The 22,810-nt window shown below is 32.1% G+C and overlaps 1 protein-coding gene across 3 annotated transcripts in view; it reads right to left on the bottom strand.

The window, feature by feature from the left end:
* LOC6038937 (serine/threonine-protein kinase GL21140) overlaps positions 1-22,810 on the bottom strand; it is a 103,495-nt gene that overhangs the window by 30,003 nt on the left and 50,682 nt on the right. For 2 of the 3 annotated variants that reach the window (XM_038252313.1, XM_038252312.1), the window contains exon 1: positions 12,932-12,974. The exons of the other annotated variant lie outside the window; for it this stretch is intronic. In XM_038252313.1, the coding sequence (XP_038108241.1) occupies positions 12,932-12,959 (28 nt within the window). In that variant the 5' untranslated portion in view covers positions 12,960-12,974. Of the gene's footprint in view, positions 1-12,931; positions 12,975-22,810 lie in introns of those variants that run through there. 3 annotated transcript variants of the gene reach the window in all.

The following is a 22,810-nucleotide window of genomic DNA, read 5'->3' as shown; positions in this document are numbered from 1 at the left end:
GGCCAAGGAACCCCCAGAAAAAAATTTGAGCCCGATCGGAGAACTTTTTTTTCGGTTTAGGCTCTTTTCAAATGGAATTGCTGCATAAACATTTGAAAATCAGTATCTTTTTCAGGAATAATCTAATCGATTTGGTGTCCTCGGCAAAGTTATAGGCTTTACTAAGGATTTTTCAGAAAAAATAGACACACCGAAAAAAAATAAGTTTTTTTTCACAAACATTAAATTTCAGTGTCCGTATTTTTTTAACAAAACAATATCCGCAACTTCATGAAAATCATGTTTTTATTGAAAAAAATCATTTTGAAAAAAAAAAAAATTATACCAAAACCTTTTTTGACTACAATTTTTAATGTAAAATAAAATTTTCGAGATATGGTCACTAACAGTTTGAATAAAATTGCAGTTTTGCGAAAATAAATCCCAGGGAGAACATTTCTAAAAATACTTTTTTTTAAAAAGCACAAAAAAATTACTTAAATATCGTCGAAGAAACATTTAACATTGGATTTCTGGTTGCTGATTAAAGTCTAATATTGAAAATTTGGCCCTTACGAAATGAAAGTCTTGATTCCAAAATATTTTTCAGAATGTTCAGAAATGGTCTCTCATGGGCACTATTTTTGAAACTCGAAAAACTGCAATTTTAATCAAACTGTATGTGGCCATATCTCAAAAATTAGATTTTACATTAAAAATTTATGTCAAAAAAGGTTTTGGTAGTTTTTTTTGCTGAAAAAACTTTTTTTTTTCAAAAAAAAAACATAACTCTCAATTTTTTGCAATTTTTTGTTCCTTAATAACATAAAAATAATATAAACATATTTTAAAAATAAAAAAGTACGGACATTGGGGAAATTAATTTTTTTGAAAAAAAATGTTATTTAAGAAAACCGGCAATTTTTTTTCCGTGTGCCTATTTTTCTGAAAAGTCCATAGGCCTACAACTTAGTCGAAATTTTTTGAGCTTTTCGAAAAAATATTTTCAGAAATGGGCACATTTTTTTAATCTAAAAAACTTAAATTTCAAGTGGTCATATCTCAAAAACGATACACTTTGTCAAATTTCTGCAAAGTACTTTTCGATGGCAAATTCAATTTTACATTGTTTAAAAAAATAGATTTATTCCATAACAAAATACAATAAATCTCATGAAAAACTAAACAATAAGTGTATACTAGGGTGCCCAGAAAAAATGACCCCCTGCTCCACAAGCGGAAAACGGTTTTTTGGGTTATTTTAAGCATCTGTGCAAATTTTGAGCGAAATTGGTTGAGATTAACCCATTGATACCCGAACCTAAAGTTGGTGAAAAAAATGTTTTTCATACAAAAATGATTTTTTTTTAAATCGCTAATAACTTTTCAGGATTAAGTTTTACAGCTTTGGTATGTTCTACAAAGTTGTAGAGCATTAAATTTCCAATGAGAATCTCACTTTTGGGAATATTTGGATGTAAGTAGCGCACCGTGTAGACCAAATTGTAAGAAAATTGGGTTTTCCATACATTTTTTCGATTTTTCCCATACAAACTTCACCCCCAAGTATCAATGGGTAAATGTTAACCGATTTTGCTCATATTTGGCCCAGAGTCCTAAAATAGCTCAAGGATCAATATTCAGCTTGTGGAGCGAGGTTTTGAGAAAAAGTCCCGTATTCTGGGCACCCTAGTGTATACGGATAGATATCCTGCAAGCTTATCCGGTAACTCTATGTTGTCAAAAAAATCAATTTTGAACAACAATGTTGTCAATTTTGAAAACATCTACAGCGTAATCGAAAAAAATGTTGATGATTTTGAAAACATTTCAATGTTCACAAATTCGACACCCTTCCCAGATGTAATATTCCCATCGTGTTTTTTTTAGTATAGGTGTCCTACTGAACGCGTTACACTATCTCCGGTTCCAAGCCTGTCAAATTACCCCAACCTTGTTAGGTTCAAACCCCAATAGACCCATCCCTATTACCCATCAGGGAGGGCAACAGTTTCCCTAAACTGGCAGAATTACGAAACGTCTTTCCTCCGATATTAATTTATTGCCCCCATCGTGCCTCCTTTGCCTCGAATTACATTCGATCGATTCTGAGCCAAATATCGGTCGCGATTTGGTAATATGCTACCCTGCCACATAACCTCGACTTTGACATCCATTTCCTTACCCCATAATAAACATTCGATAAACCCCTGCGTCTTTCGTGAATGAACTTTGCGTAAACTCTCCGGCTTGATGGCTCGAGTCTTGACGTTTTGGCAAACAACCAACCTTTTGCCGTCGTCGGTCCTGTTCCGACACTCCGACAAGTCCATAAAAGGCTCGGATCGATAAAAAGAAGGCTCTCCTCCTGGTGGTGCGATATTTGCGCTGCTGTCTGTATTAACAAAAAAATAAAATCACTCAGGTTGTGGAGGTCGGCCGGTGCCAATGGCCAGCCGCCATCTGTAGAAGTGGTGTCTTATCGAGCGTCACCACCAGGTGGAACCACCGCTGACTGCTCTGCTCCGACAAGTTATTATTGTTTGCCAAAAGATTTAATCTCGATAATAACTCGCAGGACAGCTCGACGAGGCAGTTTGAGCAGAGATACATATAAATCGGTTCACTTTATTATACACTCGAAACCAGCAAGACGAAGAAAACTCGTACTTGTTGGAAAAAGGGGATTTTTCATTTGTGCTGCCACCTATACCGATTTGATTCAGAAGAAGCTTTCCATCATTTCACGTGGTGGTGTCCGCTTTTCACTCGATTTTCTTGGTTTTATTTTGAGAAAGCATAACTCATGTGACGGAATGAAAGGTTTGTCAGGGGCGTCGGGTGCTTTCATTTTTTTTAAAGGTTTTTAATCAGAGATTTCTCGTTTAATTGGCAATTTGCTAGTCTTGTTGGAAACTTATCCATTGTGATTCAAAAACTGTTAGTATTTTAGTGTTTTAGTATTTTAGTATTTTAGTATTTTAGTATTTTAGTATTTTAGTATTTTAGTATTTTAGTATTTTAGTATTTAAGTATTTTAGTATTTTAGTATTTTAGTATTTTAGTATTTTAGTATTTCAGTATTTTATTATTTTAGTATTTTAGTATTTTAGTATTTTAGTATTTTAGTATTTTAGTATTTTAGTATTTTAGTATTTTAGTATTTTAGTATTTTAGTATTTTAGTATTTTAGCATTTGAGTATTTTAGCATTTTAGCATTTTAGCATTTTAGTATTTTAGCATTTTAGTATTTTAGTATTTTAGTATTTTAGTATTTTAGTATTTTAGTATTTTAGTTTTAGTATTTTAGTATTTTAGCATTTTAGCATTTTAGTATTTTAGCATTTTAGCATTTTAGCATTTTAGTATTTTAGTATTTTAGTATTTAGTATTTTAGTATTTTAGTATTTTAGTATTTTAGTATTTTAGTATTTTAGTATTTTAGTATTTTAGTATTTTAGAATTTTAGTATTTTAGTATTTTAGTATTTTAGTATTTTAGTATTTTAGTATTTTAGTGTTTTAGTATTTTAGTATTTTATTTTAGTATTTTAGTATTTTAGTATTTTAGTATTTGAGTATTTTAGTATTTAGTATTTTAGTATTTTAGTATTTTAGTATTTTAGTATTTTAGTATTTTAGTATTTTAGTATTTTAGCATTTTAGTGTTTTAGCATTTTAGAATTTTAGCATCTTTAGTATTTTAGCATTTTATTTTATTATTTTAGTATTTGAGTATTTGAGCATTTTAGCATTTTTAGTATTTTAGTATTTTAGTATTTTAGCATTTTAGCATTTTAGTATTTTAGTATTTTAGCATTTTAGTATTTTAGTATTTTAGTATTTTAGTATTTTAGTATTTTAGTATTTTAGTATTTTAGTATTTTAGTATTTTAGTATTTTAGCATTTTAGTTTTAGTATTTTAGTATTTTAGTATTTTAGTATTTTAGTATTTTAGCATTTTAGTATTTTAGCATTTTAGTATTTTAGTATTTTAGTATTTTAGTATTTTAGTATTTTAGTATTTTAGTATTTTAGTATTTTAGTATTTTAGCATTTTAGTATTTTAGTATTTTAGTATTTTAGTATTTTAGTATTTTAGTATTTTAGTATTTTAGTATTTTAGTATTTTAGTATTTTAGTATTTTAGTATTTTAGTATTTTAGTATTTTAGTATTTTAGTATTTTAGTATTTTAGTATTTTAGTATTTTAGTATTTTAGTATTTTAGTATTGTAGTATTTTAGTATTTTAGTTTTTTAGTGTTTTAGTATTTTAATATGTTAGTCTTTAGTATTCTAGTATTTTTTTAAATTTTGGTATTTTTGTATTTTTTTGTAATTTCTCAAAGTCGTCACCCTGCAGTTGACCTATCGAACCACCCCCAAGCACCAAAATTTGCGGATTGAATTCTGCTTTTTTCTGGCACTTTTCTTTTTGCTGTGGCTCTTGTGTTGTGGACATGCAAATCGGTTTGTACTTTGGGCGCTTGCTCGGGTCACCACACCAGGACTTCTTTGTGTTTGGGTTTTGCACGTCAAACGCGCCAAAATATCACACTGCCTGTTTACAACAGGTCTTTGAACTGCCCCTCAATGGGATGCCGGTGGGAAAGTATACTTGGCAGCCGGTAATTCATGGCTTCCGAAGTGGGTTGTTTTTGTTGTTTCTTTGCTATTTCGCCGCGCCCAGAAAAGGAAAAGACCTCCCCGCGGCACACTAAGGTGTACTACTATATAGGTCAGGCTTGAGCAGAGTGCGGTTGTGTGTATACAAAACTGAACGCTGACGTCCCCATGAGGACAGCAAATTTTCGGTTCATGATGATGGTCTTTACAGAAAAGTGAGAAAAAATCAGAGAGGAAGACATATTCGGCTATAAATAACGGCCCCGGTCCAAACAGTCGTTTGCATATTTTTGCTTTCGTTTTTGGTCAGGGTGAGGAGCTCTGTGACACCACCTGGCACGTCTAACTCAAAATTTTTAAAAGCCCCCGGATGATTGGGGACGGATGCTATGAAAGAGGTGTTTGTGTGTGTGTGTGTCTATAATGTTTGTTTTATGGCGAGCTGTTTCAATTAAATTTATTGCTTATTTTAGCTGCGAACTTGATGGAAAACGCTTTGATTTCCACTGTTAACATTTGATTTGATTTTCAAGTTACAGGTTACTATAAACTAGTGATGCGTTAATGAAAGTTTCTTCAACAATCTATCGATAACTTTTCTTCATACAATATTTGTCCATCTATTAGGTATCAACGGTAAAGCTGTATGTATTGCTTAGAAGTATTGAAAAAAAAACAAAATACGCTTAATTATCACATGCTTTTTCATGTAAAATTTCCACACAAAAATTGAAATGCGATATGTCTTAGATAACTAAAGATGTCATCTTTTGAGCTTTGATATAAGATGTTATTTTTTATCAGTGTTGCCATTTATTTATCAATCCTTAATTTTTCGAAATTGTCAAAAATAAAGAAAATTTTACATATTTTTAGGCGTAAAATAAAATTTTACAACAAAAATATAAATCGCTCGCTTTGCTAGGAGACGGTGATTTTAACGGATTGCAGGCTGAATTTCGCCATGTGATGTGAGATGATTGTCTAAGTCCAAGTTGCCGTTTTTGAGATGCGGCTTTTTGTTTATATTGGATATTTTAGATTGTCCCTTACCATTTATTAATTATTTTTTTCTTTTGATAAATAGAGGAACAGCATCTAATTCTAGCGAGCCTCCAATGTTGCCATTTTAGCTCATTAAGTGTTTTTAACTAAAATCGAGTGATAAATAGCTCAATAAGAAGCGAGTAGGTAAGTTTCTATCAAAAGTTTTGAATAATTAGTGGAAATCAGCAAATTGGATGGAGTTGGGAGCGAGTGAAAAACCGAGAATTTCCCCTAGTTTTCTCAAAGCAAAGAATTTGTTTTTTTTTGTGTATTATTTTAGGAACTTTACTGCCCATGTTCGCATAAATCTCCCATATGAATTCTCTACGAAATCTGCCTTTTTTTTAGTTTTAATTCTTGTATTTTTTTAATCCTACTGAAACTTTTTTGGTGCCTTCGGTATGCCCAAAGAAGCCATTTTGCATCATTAGTTTGTCCATATAATTTTCCATACAAATTTGGCAGCTGTCCATACAAAAACGATGTATGAAAATTCAAAAATCTGTATCTTTTGAAGGAATTTTTTGATCAATTTGGTGTCTTCGGCAAAGTTGTAGGTATGGATACGGACTACACTGAAAAAAATGATACACGAATAAAAAAAAGTGATTTTTTATTTAACTTTTTGTCACTAAAACTTGATTTGCAAAAAAAAACACTATTTTTAACTTTTTTCATATGTTTTAGAGGACATCAAATGCCAACTTTTCATAAATTTTCAGGTAGTGCAAAAAATCTTTGATCGAATTATGAATTTTTTAATCAATACTGATTTTTCAAAAAATCAAATATTGGTCGCAAAAATTTTTCAACTTCATTTTTCGATGTAAAATTAAATTTGCAATCAAAAAGTACTTTAGTGAAATTTTGATAAATTGCACCGTTTTCAAGAAAAAGCCATTTTTAGAACCTTTTTGAAAATAGTCGCAGTTTTCATTTTTTGAAAATTAGTGCACATGTTTGCCCACTTTTGAAAAGGCCAAATATTCAATATTACGCCCTTTGAAAATATTAGTCTTGATTTAAAAATTTTGAATTTTTGTTCTAAAAGATGTTTTTAAACCTTTAATGGCAATATCTCAGCAACTGATGATCGTATCAACAAAGTTCAAAGAAGCAAAATATAGAGAATTTTCTCAGCTTTCCAAAAAAAAATATTTTTTTTTCAAAGTGAGCAAACATGTGCACTAATATCAAAAAATGAAAAACTGCGACCATTTTCAAAAAAGTTATTTAAAAATGGCTTTAACTTGAAAACGGTGCATTTTATCAAAATTTCATTCAAGTACTTTTTGATTGTAAATTTGATTTTACATCGAATAATGAAGTTGAAAAATTTTTGCGACCAATATCTCGATTTAAAAAAAAAATCAATATCGATTAAAAAATTCATAACTCGGTCAAAGATTTTTTGCACAACCTGGAAATTTCTGAAAAGTTGGCATTTGGTGTCCTCTAAAACATATCAAAAAATTTAAAAAAATAAAAATAGTGTTTTTTTTCAAATCAAGTGATGAAAACGCATATGGGATATTTATGCTATCAGGGTCAGTTCACATATTAACATATCATGATGAGTATACGTGAAGGTTGATCTACGAGGCCAAATAAAGAAGTGCAGTCTTCAAGTTTTTTCATGCTTCTCCTTAATGCAAAAGGAAATAAAACAGTCTTATACAGCCTTTTTACAATATTGCTTCCATACTCCAAAAAAGGAACGTGATTGTGAGAAATCGTTCGCTGCTCTTCTTTGAATATTCACATGTACTTGCTCGAGGTGGCTTTTTGATATCCCGAAGGCACTTCACTTACGTCTGCTTTCAACAAGAACCACCTTTTTTCGCATGTACATACATAATGTAGCACGTTACGTCAAGTAACAGTAATATCGAGTTGGGCTTCTTCAACCAACACACCACTGCTGCCTTAACTCCAGTAAGCTTTTCATTATCCAGATTTAATTAAAGATTTCGACCTAAAATTTTGCGCTCCGCTGCTGCCACCTCAGATAATTTCAACCAGAACTAATGAAAATTAGTGCTCTCGTAATGTTTTTTCATCGCCACTACCAGCGGAAAAGTCTTTTATAATCTTATTAATTTTATACCCGAAATGGGTTACACAATCATAATTGACCCCCCATGGCAGTCGATAATTATCCGCGGCGAGAGATTTGTTTTCACGGTGATTGATGATTTCATCGCGAGGTGCGCGGATTATCTTCGATTTTTCGGATGTTAATTTGCGACCGTCGATTTCTGCGGAAGATTTTGCGCTCCGACAAGTTTTGTCTGGGGCCCGATGACGAGATCAATCGAATTAGGCCGAACGTGTGTGGTGTTTGTGTGCGCCGGATAAAATCTTCCGTTAGTCATTTAGCATAGGGTTATGATTGGAGAATTGATTGATCAATGTAACAAAGTTTTCTCAAAAAAGTCTTGGAAATGTCCTCACCAAAGAAAAATCTTAAGCAATCGTTTCCCACAATTTCATATGCTTTAAAATCAACACAACTTTATCTCAATTCACCTTAAGCATTCTCTCGAAAATCGCGATAAAATTCCACTAAGAAAGATGATATCTCAAGTTCCGTAATGGGCCATAATTAAGAGTGCATACCGGCGGCTAAGCCTTAGGAAAACATGCCTACGGGCAATATGGTAATCACTACTACGAAAACATTTTAAAGCTCGGTGTACTGAAGGGGGAGACATGATAATAGCGAAAAAGGGAAGATGAGCACACGTTCACGAGCACTTACACAGAGTCATTTCGATGAACACGAACAACACGCCCGCTCCGATACTTTGTAGTTGAATAATTAAAAAGGGGGTAATGGGATCGTACACCCAGAACAAATGTTTGGGATGAAATTTGCATGGATTCATACAGAATTTCAAGTTCTATTTTTGAAAATAACTCTGCGATATTCATAAGAAATTTGCATAAACGAACTGAAAGCTTCTCTAAATGGAGCAGTTAAAATGCAAAAAATCATTATCCGACGATATAATCGTTAAAACAAGAGTAGCGCCCTTTTATCGCTCAATTTACTGCGATAAAAACTGCGAATCCGACGAACCAACAGTCACGATCTGAACTTGAACAACTTGAGGCACGAATCACGTGTGCTATTGTATCCTTAACCTTTTGCGCAAAAAAAAAACTTTAACGCCACACCCCTTGCTCAACCGATTCCAACCCCCAAGAAGAAAGTAAACGCTTTGTTTACACCCGGCAAGTTTCGAGGCAATTTGTTCGATCATTGTTTAATCACCGCGTTCAGAGCTCAGACATCGCCGGCAGACATATCGTCTTGTTGAGTTTTCTAAATCAAACAAGAAGAACCACCGCTGGAGTACAAGTACGACGAGGGTTATTTGCCCTGATGAGCGCCCGATGATAAGGCAAACAACATTGAAACTTTGATGAGACTTCCTCGCCCTCCTCCTTGAGATTGATTGGTAAATAGAAGATTTTTACACCTTCGGTGCTTCCGTTTGGGGATTAGCACTTGGGAATTGAGTGGATCAATGTTCAATACTGTTGAATGACGCAAATTAATTTGAACTCATGTCATCTTTGATTTTATCGAAACCCTGACTATCCTGCCTAAACTAAATAACTTAGATGGAAGTTAGTGTATCATCACAAGCTAACTACCTCGTGATGTTTACAAGAAAACCCCTTATATTTATCACATTTTTTTGAATTGACTGCTTTCTAACTTTGTATAACATTGTTAAAAATAACCCTGCAAAAAGGGTACAGATAAAAAATAAATAAAATTAAGAATATTGTTTTAAATGAAAAAACATACCTATCTAAAAAAAATACAATGAGATAACGAAAAAAGGCAGAGGTTTTCAAAAAAAATATTATTTTCGAAGAAGAATAGTTTTTTTTTCTGTATTTTGAATACGCGGTCAAATCGTGCGCCAAATTTTACATTAAAAATCCCTTTGACATCAAATTTCCAAATCATCCCTTTTTCAGATATCAAAAAATGGAACTCGGAGTCGTAATTCGTGTGAGTAGTTGGCGGAGAAAATCTGTATCTTTTGAAGCAAATTCCTGATCATTTTGATATCAAAGCTGTAGGTTGTAGGACTACTCAGAGAAAAATGGTACACGGAAATAAAATTCTTATTTTAAAGTTTTTTTTTTCATAAAAATTAAATTTCCCAAAATCCGTATATTTTCAATTTTGTATTTTTTTTTTTCATATGTTTTAGGGAACAAAAAACGCAACTTTGAGCCATAGAAATGTACGGGCAAATATATTTTTGCTAAGTTTATGCTGTGTGGTTTTTTTGAACAGAAGTTTTAATCGATTTTTTTTTTGAATTCAGTTTTTGATGTAAATTCAAATTTGCAATCAAAAAGTACTTTTTTGCAATTCCGTCGTGAAACTACTTACTTTTCCTGTCATTCTTGAACGACGAAATAGCCTTCTTTTCTGTACCAAAAATAACAGAATCGAATAGCAACACTTTTCAAAATAAATGCTGAAAACTTCTACTTTTCAGCACTGAAATGGGTGCTGAAAAGTTGAACTTTTCAGCACTTGTTTCGAAAAGTAACACTTTTCAACATTTTTTTGATTCAAACGATTTATTGACAAAATACATGAAAATTTGACATAAAATTTCACTCAATGGGTGTTTTTCGGAATTGCAAAAAATGTTGTATGAAACTCGTTGCAAAACTTGATTTTTTCAGCACTCTTCATATTTATCCAACTCGGTGAACCTCGTTGGATAAATGTACGACTCGTGCTGAAAAAATCCTCTTTTTGCAACTTGTTGCATAAACTACTATTACAGATTTTTGGTAAAGTGCACCGTTTTCAAGATAAAGCCACCTAAAGTTAAATTTTCTCTAAAAAAAATGCCAGTTTTTTAATTTTTGATACAGTGTCCATGATTGACCATTCCTGAAAACATCCATACCTACAACTTTGCCGAAGATACCAAATCGATCAAAGAATTCCTTCAAAAGATACAGATTTTTGAATTTTCATACATTATTTTTGTATGGCCAGCTGCCAAATTTGTATGGAAAAATATATGGACAAACTAATGATGCAAAATGGCTTCTTTGGGCATACCGAAGGCACTAAAAAAGTTTCAGTCGGATTAAAAAATACAAAAATTAAAATTTGAGAAAAAAATACCGAAAAAAGTAGAGGGTTCACTGAACAATGCAGTTTTTCGATTATATTTTTTAATAAACTCAAACTGGTCAGACTTCGTGAAATTTTGGGATCAATATTACGCTCTTTGGAAATGTTTGTCTCGATTCCAAAATTTTCCAAATATTACTTTCGAACGGATCAGAAAATTTTACAATTTTCTCATTTTTTTTAAATATTGATTGGAACTTTACTGGCCGAGATATTAGCAGTAGAAAATGTGGGGCCATTTTCCTGTTTTTTTTCCTTTTATCCGCTGTATTAAAGCTACAAGACGTCCAATCTTAAACGTCTCTTATGCAATTTAATTGTAAATTTCCTCAACTTTTCGAAAAATGCTGGCCATACAAAAATAATGTATGAAAATTCAAAAATCTGTATCTTTTGAAGGAATTTTTTGATCGATTTGGTATCTTCGGCAAAGTTGTAGGTATGGATATGGACTACACTGAAAAAAAATGATACACGGTAAAAAATTTTTTGGTGATTTATTATTTAACTTTTTGTCACTAAAACTTGATTTGCAAAAAAACACTATTTTTAATATTTTTATTTTTTGATATGTTTTAAAGGACATCAAATGCCAACTTTTCAGAAATTTCCAGGTTGTGCAAAAAATCTTTGATCGCGTTATGAATTTTTTAATCAATACTGATTTTTTCAAAAAATCGAAAAATTGGTCGCAAAAATTTTTCAACTTCATTTTTCAATGTAAAATCAAATTTGCAATCAAAAAGTGCTCCAGTGAAATTTTGATAAGTGCACTGTTTTCAAGTTAAATCCATTTTTAGGAGACTTTTTTGAAAATAGTCGCAGTTTTTCATTTTTTTAAATTAGTGCACATGTTTGCCCACCTATGAAAAAAATATTTTTGAAAAGCTGAGAAAATTTCTATATTTTGCATTTTTAAACTTTGTTGATACGACCCTTAGTTGCTGAGATATTGCCATGCAAAGGTTTAAAAACAGGAAAAATTTTCGTTTGCATTTTCTTTTTTACCTTAAAAACTGTAATTGTTAAATTTGTTGAGTATGATTTTAATTTACAACATTGCTGAAGGCAAAAGATACAGATTTTCGTACTATTTTTGTATGGATAGCTGCCAAAATTGTATGGAGGATTGTATGGGTGTACTAATGACACAAAATGGCTTATTTGACCATAAGGAAAACCCCCTAAAAAGTTTGCGTTATCTCAGCAAAGCCATTCCTCGTTTTTAAGGGCTTTCCAAAATTGTCAAACTTACAACTTGCAACAATCTGACTGTACAAAAAGTCAAACTTGGTAGTAAATCATACCACCTTGCGCAAAAATCTTTATTTTGCCCTAAATGGCTATTAGCAGTTTTAATCAATTTTAAATATATAATAATTTGAAAATTTTGTGTATCGTAAACCGGGGTGACTTTGATAGGATTTCAATTTATTTTTGGAATATTTTGCAACTGGTATGGTTTGTCTGGTTTGTCTTTTTTTAACACAACGTGTATACACCATTTAAAAAATATCAATAGTGTTTGAAAAAATAGTTACGTTAAAAAAATCTTAGTTTGAATTCCGGGGTGACTTTGATAGTCATAGTTTTTGTTGAAAACAGCTTTAAGGTGTTCAAACTTTATTTTTACGTAAAATATAACATCACTAAGGCTGCTAATATAGTTTTCATGAAAAGAAAAAACAATATTTATATTTAGTTAACTAAGTTTATAAGTTTTTTACAATAAACATATAAATTTTATGTAAAATTGTAAGATGTCAGAATTTTGCCAGAAATTCGTTAAAACTATATACATTCTTAGTTAACGGAGCACATCAACCAGAACTTTTGCACCAAGATTTTTGTTAGACATTTTAGTACCTTCAAAATTACGGATACATTCGATATCATTTTTTATTCATTCCCTAAAGTACTGTCTTCAAGACAATTTACAACAAAGATTAACTATTTTTACAATCAAATTGTTGCAGGATTTGGTCCATAAATTTGACAATTTTGGAATAAGATAACAGCTACTGACTTGGTTGTTGTGCACCCTTAACTTATTTTGATATAAAAATTGTTATGAAAACCTCCTCAAACTCACCACAACTAATCCGATTACAAACTTCCATTGCTCATTATCTCAACAGGATCAGTGAATCCCTAGTAGGTCACACAAACACGCAATTCCTCAGCCACGAGTGAAGCAGCTGCTTAGCATTGAAATCACTTTAAATTAACCCTGTTTAACTATACATGCAACACACACACTGCTCTTCTTCTCTTTTCACATAATCCAAGCCAAACGTTGGTCCAACCCCACCTGGTCAGACAGCTTGTGTATTCACTGTTAAGTTATGACGACGACGACGACGATAGCAGCCAGCTGATGGTGAAGAAACGTTACGTTACCAACGTGCACGGTGCTGAATCTCTCTGGCACCGCAGCTATTCCGTAACACATCGAGGCAATTTGAATGCACCTCCCTCACTTTGGTTTCCATTTTTTTTCCTCTATGCCATAATCATAACTAGGCTTAGTGATTTTTCACGCTCGAAAATAGCTAATTTCACGGGGACCTCAATTTCAAAACACTAAATTTCACGCAAATTTCGCGGAACGTGAAAAATGCTAAAATAACTCTGAAAATCTTTTGTTTTAATCACAGAAATTACTATTTATACTTCATTCAATAAACTAAATAAATCTTCACTAAATTTGAACCTGACACAAAAAAAATTAGTAATTTTCAAAAATATTTCCACCTGGTCAATAGATGAGCTTTATTTATATTTTCAAACAAAATGTCATTTAATGAACTACTTTTTAATATTCGACTAATAAAGCAAAAACGTTTTCGCTGATTTGCTTCTGTTTTATCAGTTTACAGTTTATTGAATTTCATATCACAGCAAGATTCAACAATCTTGTCCAGCCAAAATGAGTAAAATAGTTTGAATTTTCTGCGACATTCAGCCCATTCAAAATAATTTTTAAGGATTTCATCTCTCTCTTCAAAAACTAAATTTAACATCAATAGGCAAAAAATATAATTTGTAAATGAGAACAGAAAACAAATAACAGGTGGCATATTGAACTTTCACGGGAATTATCCACCAAAATAATCAAATATCGTTAAAATTAAACAGGGCTTCGAAAAAAAACTGAAATGCTTTCAAAAATAAAAAATACTCTTCCTATAATTTTGGATAAAACAAAGCTTATTTCTTCAAATTTTTTTATGAAATTTTACATTTTAAATAAAATTGTAGTAAAATTTTACTAAATCGAAAAAATATTACTATATTTTGTTTGTTTCTAAAAAACTGAAAAATCTAAACAATTCTTCAAATGGTTCATATTAAGCTTTTCAATTGAAAACTTATAAAATTTACAGAAATAGTCTTTATGGATGAAATATTGAAAATGATTTGAAATTTTTTATAAATTCATCGAAATTCACTAACCCTGTATTAGTAATTGAACAAGGGTATTCGCTCGCTCAATTCTACAGTAGTTCTTAAAATTATGTTTATTCCTATTTAAGTATAATAAAATATTTTGAGATAAATCGTTACAGTTTCACGCAAACATAAAATTTCACGGGATTTCGCGGAAAAAGACTAATTTCACGGATTTCACGCTGTCCGCGAAATCGTGAAATTTCACTAACCCTAATCATAACCATTAACCATCAACCATAAAGAGAAACGCCACTTGCGCTTCCGTCTCGAATGCACTTTGCAAAACCGTGTGAGGATTATGCACTTTTTTTTTCGCTGAGCTGGAAAACGTGTAAAAACAATTCCGCGTCGCGGAAAAGGTGTGACGGAATAGCACGAAAGAATCACTCAATTCACAAATCCCTCTGCAAGGTTTTGAAATGTTTGAACAAAAATGTCCTCAAAGCTTTGAGGACGCGCGCGCGACCGTTTTCCTTCCTTTCAAGTGCACTCGCGAGTACAGACTGACTATATAAAGACAATAAATCCATGCGCGCGGGAAAACCGGTTCCCCGTCTTTCACTCTCGGTTTGTGGATTTACAATCGCGAATCACAGCGTGACTCTCTCTCTTTCTCTCTCTCTGTCTCTTTTTACGGCCGGACAGCCTACGGGAACGCTATCCGGAGGACCGGAACCAGGGGTTCCAGCAAATGATAGTAATTTATTTTTTGCTCACACAGGTTAGTTTCCACATTTTCTTTGTTTTTTCAACACATTTAAAATAGTAAAATATTCCATAAATAGTACCATATTCAACAAGTAGCGAAAAGGAGACGTTTTCACGACACGTGCTGATGCATTTATCCAACGAGGTAAACACATCAATGTGTTAAGAGCAATTCTCTACGAAATCGGTCTATTTTCTTCAATTTTAATTTTTGTATTTTTTAATCCGGCTGAAACTTTTTTGGTGCCTTCGGTATGCCCAAAGAAGCCATTTTGCATCATTAGTTTGTCCATATAATTTTCCATACAAATTCGGCAGCTGTCCATACAAAAATGATGTATGAAAATTCAAAAATCTGTATCTTTTGAAGGAATTTTTGATCGATTTGGTGTCTTCGGCAAAGTTGTAGGTATGGATACGGACTACACTGGAAAAATAATACACGGTAAAAAAATTTGGTGATTTTTTATTTAACTTTTATCACTAAAACTTGATTTACAAAAAACACTATTTTTAATTTTTTATTTTTGATATGTTTTAGAAGACATAAAATGCCAACTTTTCAGAAATTTCAGGTTGTGCAAAAATCACTGACCGAGTTATGAATTTTTAATCAATACTGATTTTTCAAAAATCGAAATTTTGGTCGTAAAATTTTCAACTTCATTTTTCGATGTAAAATCAAATTTGCAATCAAAAGTACTTTACTAAAATTTTGATAAAGTGCACCGTTTTCAAGTTATAGCCATATTTAAGTGACTTTTTGAAAATAGTCGCAGTTTTCATTTTTAAATTAGTGCACATGTTTGCCCAGTTTTGAAAAAATATTTTGAAAAGCTGAGAAAATTCTCTATATTTTGCTTATTCGGACTATGTTGATACGACCTTTAGTTGCTGAGATATTGCAATGCAAAGGTTTAAAAACAGGAAAATTGATGTTTTCTAAGTTTCACCCAAACAACCCACCATTTTCTATCGTCAATATCTCAGCAACTAATGGTCCGATTTTCAATGTTAATATATGAAACAATTGTGAAATTTTCCGATCTTTTCGAAAAAATATTTTTGGAATTTTCAAATCAAGACAAACATTTTAAAAGGGCGTAATATTGAATGTTTGGCCTTTGTGAAATGTTAGTCTTGATTTGAAAATTCCAAAATATTTTTTCGAAGAGATCGGAAAATTTCACAAATGTTTCATATATTAACATTGAAAATCGGACCATTAGTTGCTGAGATATTGACGATAGAAAATGGTGGGTTGTTTGGGTGAAACTTAGAAAACATCAATTTTCCTGTTTTTAAACCTTTGCATTGCAATATCTCAGCAACTAAAGGTCGTATCAACATAGTCCGAATAAGCAAAATATAGAGAATTTTCTCAGCTTTTCAAAATATTTTTTCAAAACTGGGCAAACATGTGCACTAATTTAAAAATGAAAACTGCGACTATTTTCAAAAAGTCACTTAAATATGGCTATAACTTGAAAACGGTGCACTTTATCAAAATTTTAGTAAAGTACTTTTGATTGCAAATTTGATTTTACATCGAAAAATGAAGTTGAAAATTTTTACGACCAAAATTTCGATTTTTGAAAAATCAGTATTGATTAAAAATTCATAACTCGGTCAGTGATTTTTGCACAACCTGAAATTTCTGAAAAGTTGGCATTTTATGCCTTCTAAAACATATCAAAAATAAAAAATTAAAAATAGTGTTTTTTGTAAATCAAGTTTTAGTGATAAAAGTTAAATAAAAAATCACCAAATTTTTACCGTGTATTATTTTTTCCAGTGTAGTCCGTATCCATACCTACAACTTTGCCGAAGACACCAAATCGATCAAAAATTCCTTCAAAAGATACAGATTTTTGAATTTTCATACATCATTTTTGTATGGACAGCTGCCGAATTTGTATGGAAAATTATATGGACAAACTAATGATGCAAAATGGCTTCTTTGGGCATACCGAAGGCACCAAAAAAGTTTCAGTCGGATTAAAAAATACAAAAAAAATCGAATGACCGAAATCCTAGAGAACTGCTCTTAAGTAAATTGACCGTTCAAAACAAAAAATATTGAAAAATGTTGTTTTTCGATAATTAGTGCTGAAGAGTTCAACTTTGCAGCACCCATTTCAGTGCTGAAAATCAGAACTTTTCATCACTGGGATTGAAAGGAATTAATTTTCCATTCTGTTATTTTGGTAGTAGTAGAAAAGTAGGCCGTTTCGTGGCTCGAGGATGACATTAAAGGTAAGTAGTTTTTCGATGGAGCTGCAAAATAGTAGTTTATACAAAAAGTTGCAAAAAGAGAAATTTTTCAGCACGAGTCGTACATTTATCCAACGAGGTTCACCGAGTTGGATAAATACGAAGAGTGCTGAAAAAAATCAAGTTTTGCAACGAGTTCCATACAACATTTTTTGCAATTCCAAAAAACACACACTAAGTGAAATTTTATGTCAAATTTTCATGTATTTTGTCAATAAATCGTTTAAATCAAAAAAATGTTGAAAAGTGTTACTTTTCGTAACAAGTGCTGAAAAGTTCAACTTTTCAGCACCCATTTGAGTGCAGAAAAGTAGAATTCAGCATTTAATTTGAAAAGTGTTGCTATTCGATTCTGTTATTTTTGGTACAGAAAAGTAGGCTATTTCGTCGTTCAAGAATGACAGGAAAAGTAAGTAGTTTCACGACGGAATTGCAAAAAAAAAAACTTTATCATATTCACATTGTAGCACTCTTAATAAATTTATTTATTTTATTGAATTTTGAAAGCGTGTTATTCCCTTATTTAAGTTTTAAGTTCATCCTCAAACCACGTTACATATTTTTTTAAATGCTTCAACAACAAAACAAAGTAATAGAGGAGAAAAGCAACTCGCGACAAAATTTTGAGGCTAGGAATTTTGACAGGTATGATTTCATAAAGTATTCGCCTCCTATTCTCTCCCACAGAAAAGCTGAGGACAATGTAGCTGTCAGACTAGGCCAAACTGTTAAAGTCACTCACAAAATGAAATTTAAGTGATTTGAGTTCATTTCTGACGTCACGATTTTCTCCCCTATAGGGGATATATACCCATTTTAATATCTCTAAGCTGTTCGACCAACAATGGAAAGTTGCTTGCCCATTTTTATTTGAGCTATTTATTACGTTGGAACAGTCAAAAACACTTCATGAAAGCTGTAATTTATGATAAAATTGCTGATAGGCCGTTAATAGAAATAGGCTGAAAAAGGGTATAGTTCCCCTAATTAAAAAGCCAAATAAGCTTTCAGTTGCTATAAATTGAGATCAGTGCACAATATCAAAACTTGCGTAATTAAGTACTTTCGATTGCAAATTGAATTTAACATCTGAAAATGGATTAATGAAACATGGAAATATCGCCTTTTTCGAAGATTAAAAAAAAAGCACTGCCAAATCAATTTTGACAACCTTTGTGGTTTAAGTTCAAAAGATGGAAAGTGACAAAACAAATTGATTTATATAATGTAACATTTTTTTCTGTGAAGTCCTTAGCAAAAGCTCCAACTTTGCCCAAGACACCAAATCGATAAAAAAAACTGTGCACAAGATACAGATTTTTAGATTTTAAAAGCTGCTAAAATTGTATGGAGACTTGGATGGACATACTAATGACAAACTATGAGCAACCGAATAATAAATGCAAATAATCGTTATTATTTTTTAGTAATTGTTGGTTTTTATGGAACTTTGTCCGTCGATTCTTTATGTTCAAATAAGCCATTTAACATCAAATTCTTCATACAAATCTCCATACAACTTTGAGGGCTGTCCATAAAGAGCGCAACGAAAACATTCGAAAATGTTTATCGCGAGAAGGTATTTTCTGATCGAGCTAGCGTCTTCGACAAACTTGTAGGCTACAATTAGGACTATTTATTAAGGAAAAACTAGTTACACTGTAAAAAAATAACCCGTTTTGTTTAAATAACTTTTTATTGCAGAAACTTGATTTTTACAAACTTTACCCCCTTGGATTATTTCTGGAGTTTTTTTTTTTTGAAAAGGTCCAATAAACCAAAATTTCAGTTTTTAGCTTTTTGGGTGTTTTTGAAACCGCCTTGAGTCAGGGGTGTTAAAAAACACCCAAAAAGCAAAAACTGAAAATGTTGTTTATTGGACCTTTTTAAAAAAGAACTCCAGATTTTTATTATTCCATGTTTTATTAGAAAAAAAAACAAAGTTTTTAGCTATAGGATATGAAGGACGTTTGATTTTTGGCCAAGTTATCATTGTTTGAAGAAATAGTGTTTATTGAAAAATATCGAAAATGTACACAACAAAGTTATACATAAAATGATTTTTAGATGTAAAGATAAATTCAAAATCGAAAATTACTTTCATAAAATTTTCAATAATTAAAAAACAGTTTTTGAGTAATAGTCATTTTAAGGATAAATTTTTTAACAAAATTGTTTTTTTCCTTGTCCATCTTTGAAATATTCGTAAAAAATCTATTACAATTTCACTTTTTAGGCATTTTTGATCCTACTGTTGACCTTACAAAGAATGAAAATTACCAAAAATAAGTATTTCTAAGTTCTACCCAATTGACCCTTAATTTTTAATCAATGATATCTTAGAAACCTTTTGTAACATTTTCTAAACTCCTTGTAAAAATTATTTTCAGATTTTTCAAAAGGGCTTAAATAATTGTATTTGGTTCCAATGAAATGTAATTCATGATTTCAAAACCCGGAATTTTATTCAAGTTTTAATTTGCGAAGTTCTAGAAAAATTGCCGTATAATATTGTCGAAGACTGGCGTTTTTTCATTATTTTTTCACTTGCACCAAACCTAGTTTTGTCTAAGGAGTTGAATAAGGATGTATGCCAAATAGTCATTATTTGTAGTAACCCTATTGCCCATGGAGCTTTGGTACAAAGTACGGTACAAATCTCTTCAATACTTGGATATTTTGAAAACTAATGGTTGCAAAACAACTAGGCAGGTGTAAAATGCACTTGAAAACACTTTTTTCATTCAAATGTATGGTCTCAACATTGTTATTTCAATTTTTTATCCCTCCCTCGACCCAGACCAGAGTTGAGCGACATAAACTTTAAAAAATATTTGCAACGGCCTAATTATGTTCGGACAAAATATTCGAAAATACAAAAAAAAAACAAAGACAAAAGAGTTATTGGAGTTGGTAGAATAGGCCTATTAATAAAAATACAAAAACTACCCAAGATAAATACATGTAAATATACATACATTGAATGAAGAAAAACGTAAAAAACAGAACACAAGAAAAATAACAATTATCGAATATTTGTTTAGCAGTACAGGGTTAATCTTATGAAATGTCAATACAGTTCAATTCGGTTTTAGTTGATATGCGATTCAATGCGGATGCGTTACCACTAGACTTCATGGCTCAGTCTTAAGCTTATACATATTGTTTGCAAAGGTAATAACATAATATAATGATGATTTGCTGCCGTTAGTTGCATGTTCACCTCGTCAATTGTTTTACCTGTAAAAAAAAGAAAGAAAAGGAGAAATGTTAGAAGCGCTTTCATCATATTATACACATTAAATTTTAAAGTACGATAATCTCATATTTTCTCACAAAGAACCCCTGGCCTGCTAAAACAGGTAAGTTAAAAAAAGAACTAAGAAAAACCCGTAAATCTTAAAAGGCCTCCCGAGCAATAGCTCATATTCGGTGGCTGGCACACACAATTCGCCATCCAAACGCGGTTGGATCATCATCATCAACTTGCCCCCCTCACGACGACGATCCGACCTATAACGACCCAGACCCAGCAACGGATGAGTCACCCCAACAAGCGTTGGGTTCCATCATCTGACCGGCATGTGGCCTCTCCCCGATCCTCCTCTACGGTCTTAATACATATTCGAAAAGTGCTGATGACCAGCCCAGACGCGCTTCTCCTTAAGTTTGCCAGACGGTTGCGCGATTCGTTCGTCGTCTTTTCCTTATTCGAGCGATTTTTAAAAAGTCAGACTAAAAAGAGAAGAAGAAAAAAAAAGAGGCGAAAAATCACGTCCAAATCGGGGGGCCCCGGCGAGCATATATTTATTTTATCAAAACTGTCACGAAGAAACAAACAAAACCGGGCTTCAATATTGTCGTCATGCAACTCATGGTGCGGATTGAACGGTTCTTGAACGGCTGAACTCTCGCCGATGGCCACACTGGACTGCTGGCGCGAGTTGAGCTGGATTAAGACAGGTCGGACGGTGTGCGAAGATGTAGAGGAGAGGTGAAACAACCGTGATTGACCCACATTTGCTGATAAAAAGCAGGTCCTTTCCGTCGAAGCGATGTTAAGTATTTCTTTGTCATTTTCAAGAAAAATATCAGAAGAAATGGTAAAAGCTCTTGTCGGAGCGAAACACTACTTGAGTGAAAAAAAATGTGAAGTTTTCTGTTCCTGTTTGTAAAAGAGCAATTCCATGTCACATAGGGAATCGGTTGTACCCGACCCTCCCCGATTACAATGAAACTTTTTAGAAATGTTATCCTACGCTTAAATAAGCAATTTATGTGTATTTCGAGCCAGTTGCACTCGATAATGACATTTGAGAAGAGGGCGTAAGTGCGTAAGTAAAAAAAAAGTGAACAAAGACTTCTAAAATTTGAAAGTTAGCACATGATTAATTTTCGTTCAAAACTTTTGTGGAAATAGTTTAAGATGTTACAAAAAGACTCAAGAAAAATGTAGGATGGTGCAACTGTCCTAAAAAAATTATTTACTATTTTTTTTTTAAATGCTTTAAACGTCAAAATCATTCAAACGCCGGAGAGTTGCTCCATCCTAAATTTTGTGTTTTTTTTTCAGTGTATTTAAAAAAAGCTCGTCAAATTTCCTACAAGTTTGTCTTTGACCACTTTTTGACACGATGTAACAGCTTAGCGATACAGAAATGTTTATATTACGAAATACAAAAAAACATGGAATAACATACGCCCTTCTCAAATGTCTTTATCGAGTCTAACTGGCTCCATATACACAAAAATGGCTCATATAAGCGTAGAATAACATGTCTATAAAGTTTCTCAAATCGGAGAGGGTCGAAAAAAAGTACCTAAAAAAACCTGTATTGGGCTGGAATTGCTCTACACAGCAAAAAATAATGTAAATTTGGAAGCTGTAATTTTGCAAGGTATTACCTCTTTTATGATGTAATTTTTCCTTAATTTGTACTGAAAAAGTGACATTACATCAGAAAAGAGGTAAAATAACATATTTCCAGAGGCAAAATTACACCTTTTTTCCTGACATAAAAGATGTACCCCTTCCCAGATGAGCAGTTCTCTCAGTCATTCGATTTTTTTTGTATATTTTAATCCGACTGAAACTTTTTTGGTGCCTTCGGTATACCCAAAGAAGCCATTTTGCATCATTAGTTTGTCCATATAATTTTCCATAAAAATTTGGCAGCTGTCCATACAAAAACGATGTATGAAAATTCAAAAATCTGTATCTTCTGAAGAAAATTTTTGATCGATTTGGTGTCTTCGGCAAAGTTGTAGATATGGATATGAACTACACTGAAAAAAATAATACAAGGTAAAAAAATTGTGATTTTTTATTTAACTTTTTGTCACTATAACTTAATTTGCAAAAAAAAACCCTATTTTTAATTTTTATTATTTTTTGATATGTTTTAGAAGACATAAAAAACCAACTTTTCAGAAATTTCCAGGTTGTGCGAAAAATGAAAACAGGGCGGCGAAGTCCATGTAGTTAAAAGGAAGACAGTGGTTGGTCTAGTACCGGCCGACACATATAAAGTCAACT

Source organism: Culex quinquefasciatus, chromosome 2, assembly GCF_015732765.1.
Source record: "Culex quinquefasciatus strain JHB chromosome 2, VPISU_Cqui_1.0_pri_paternal, whole genome shotgun sequence".
Classification (NCBI taxonomy): domain Eukaryota; kingdom Metazoa; phylum Arthropoda; class Insecta; order Diptera; family Culicidae; genus Culex; species Culex quinquefasciatus.
Note: the sequence above shows the minus strand (reverse complement) of the source record. Positions and strands in the feature narration are given on the sequence as shown.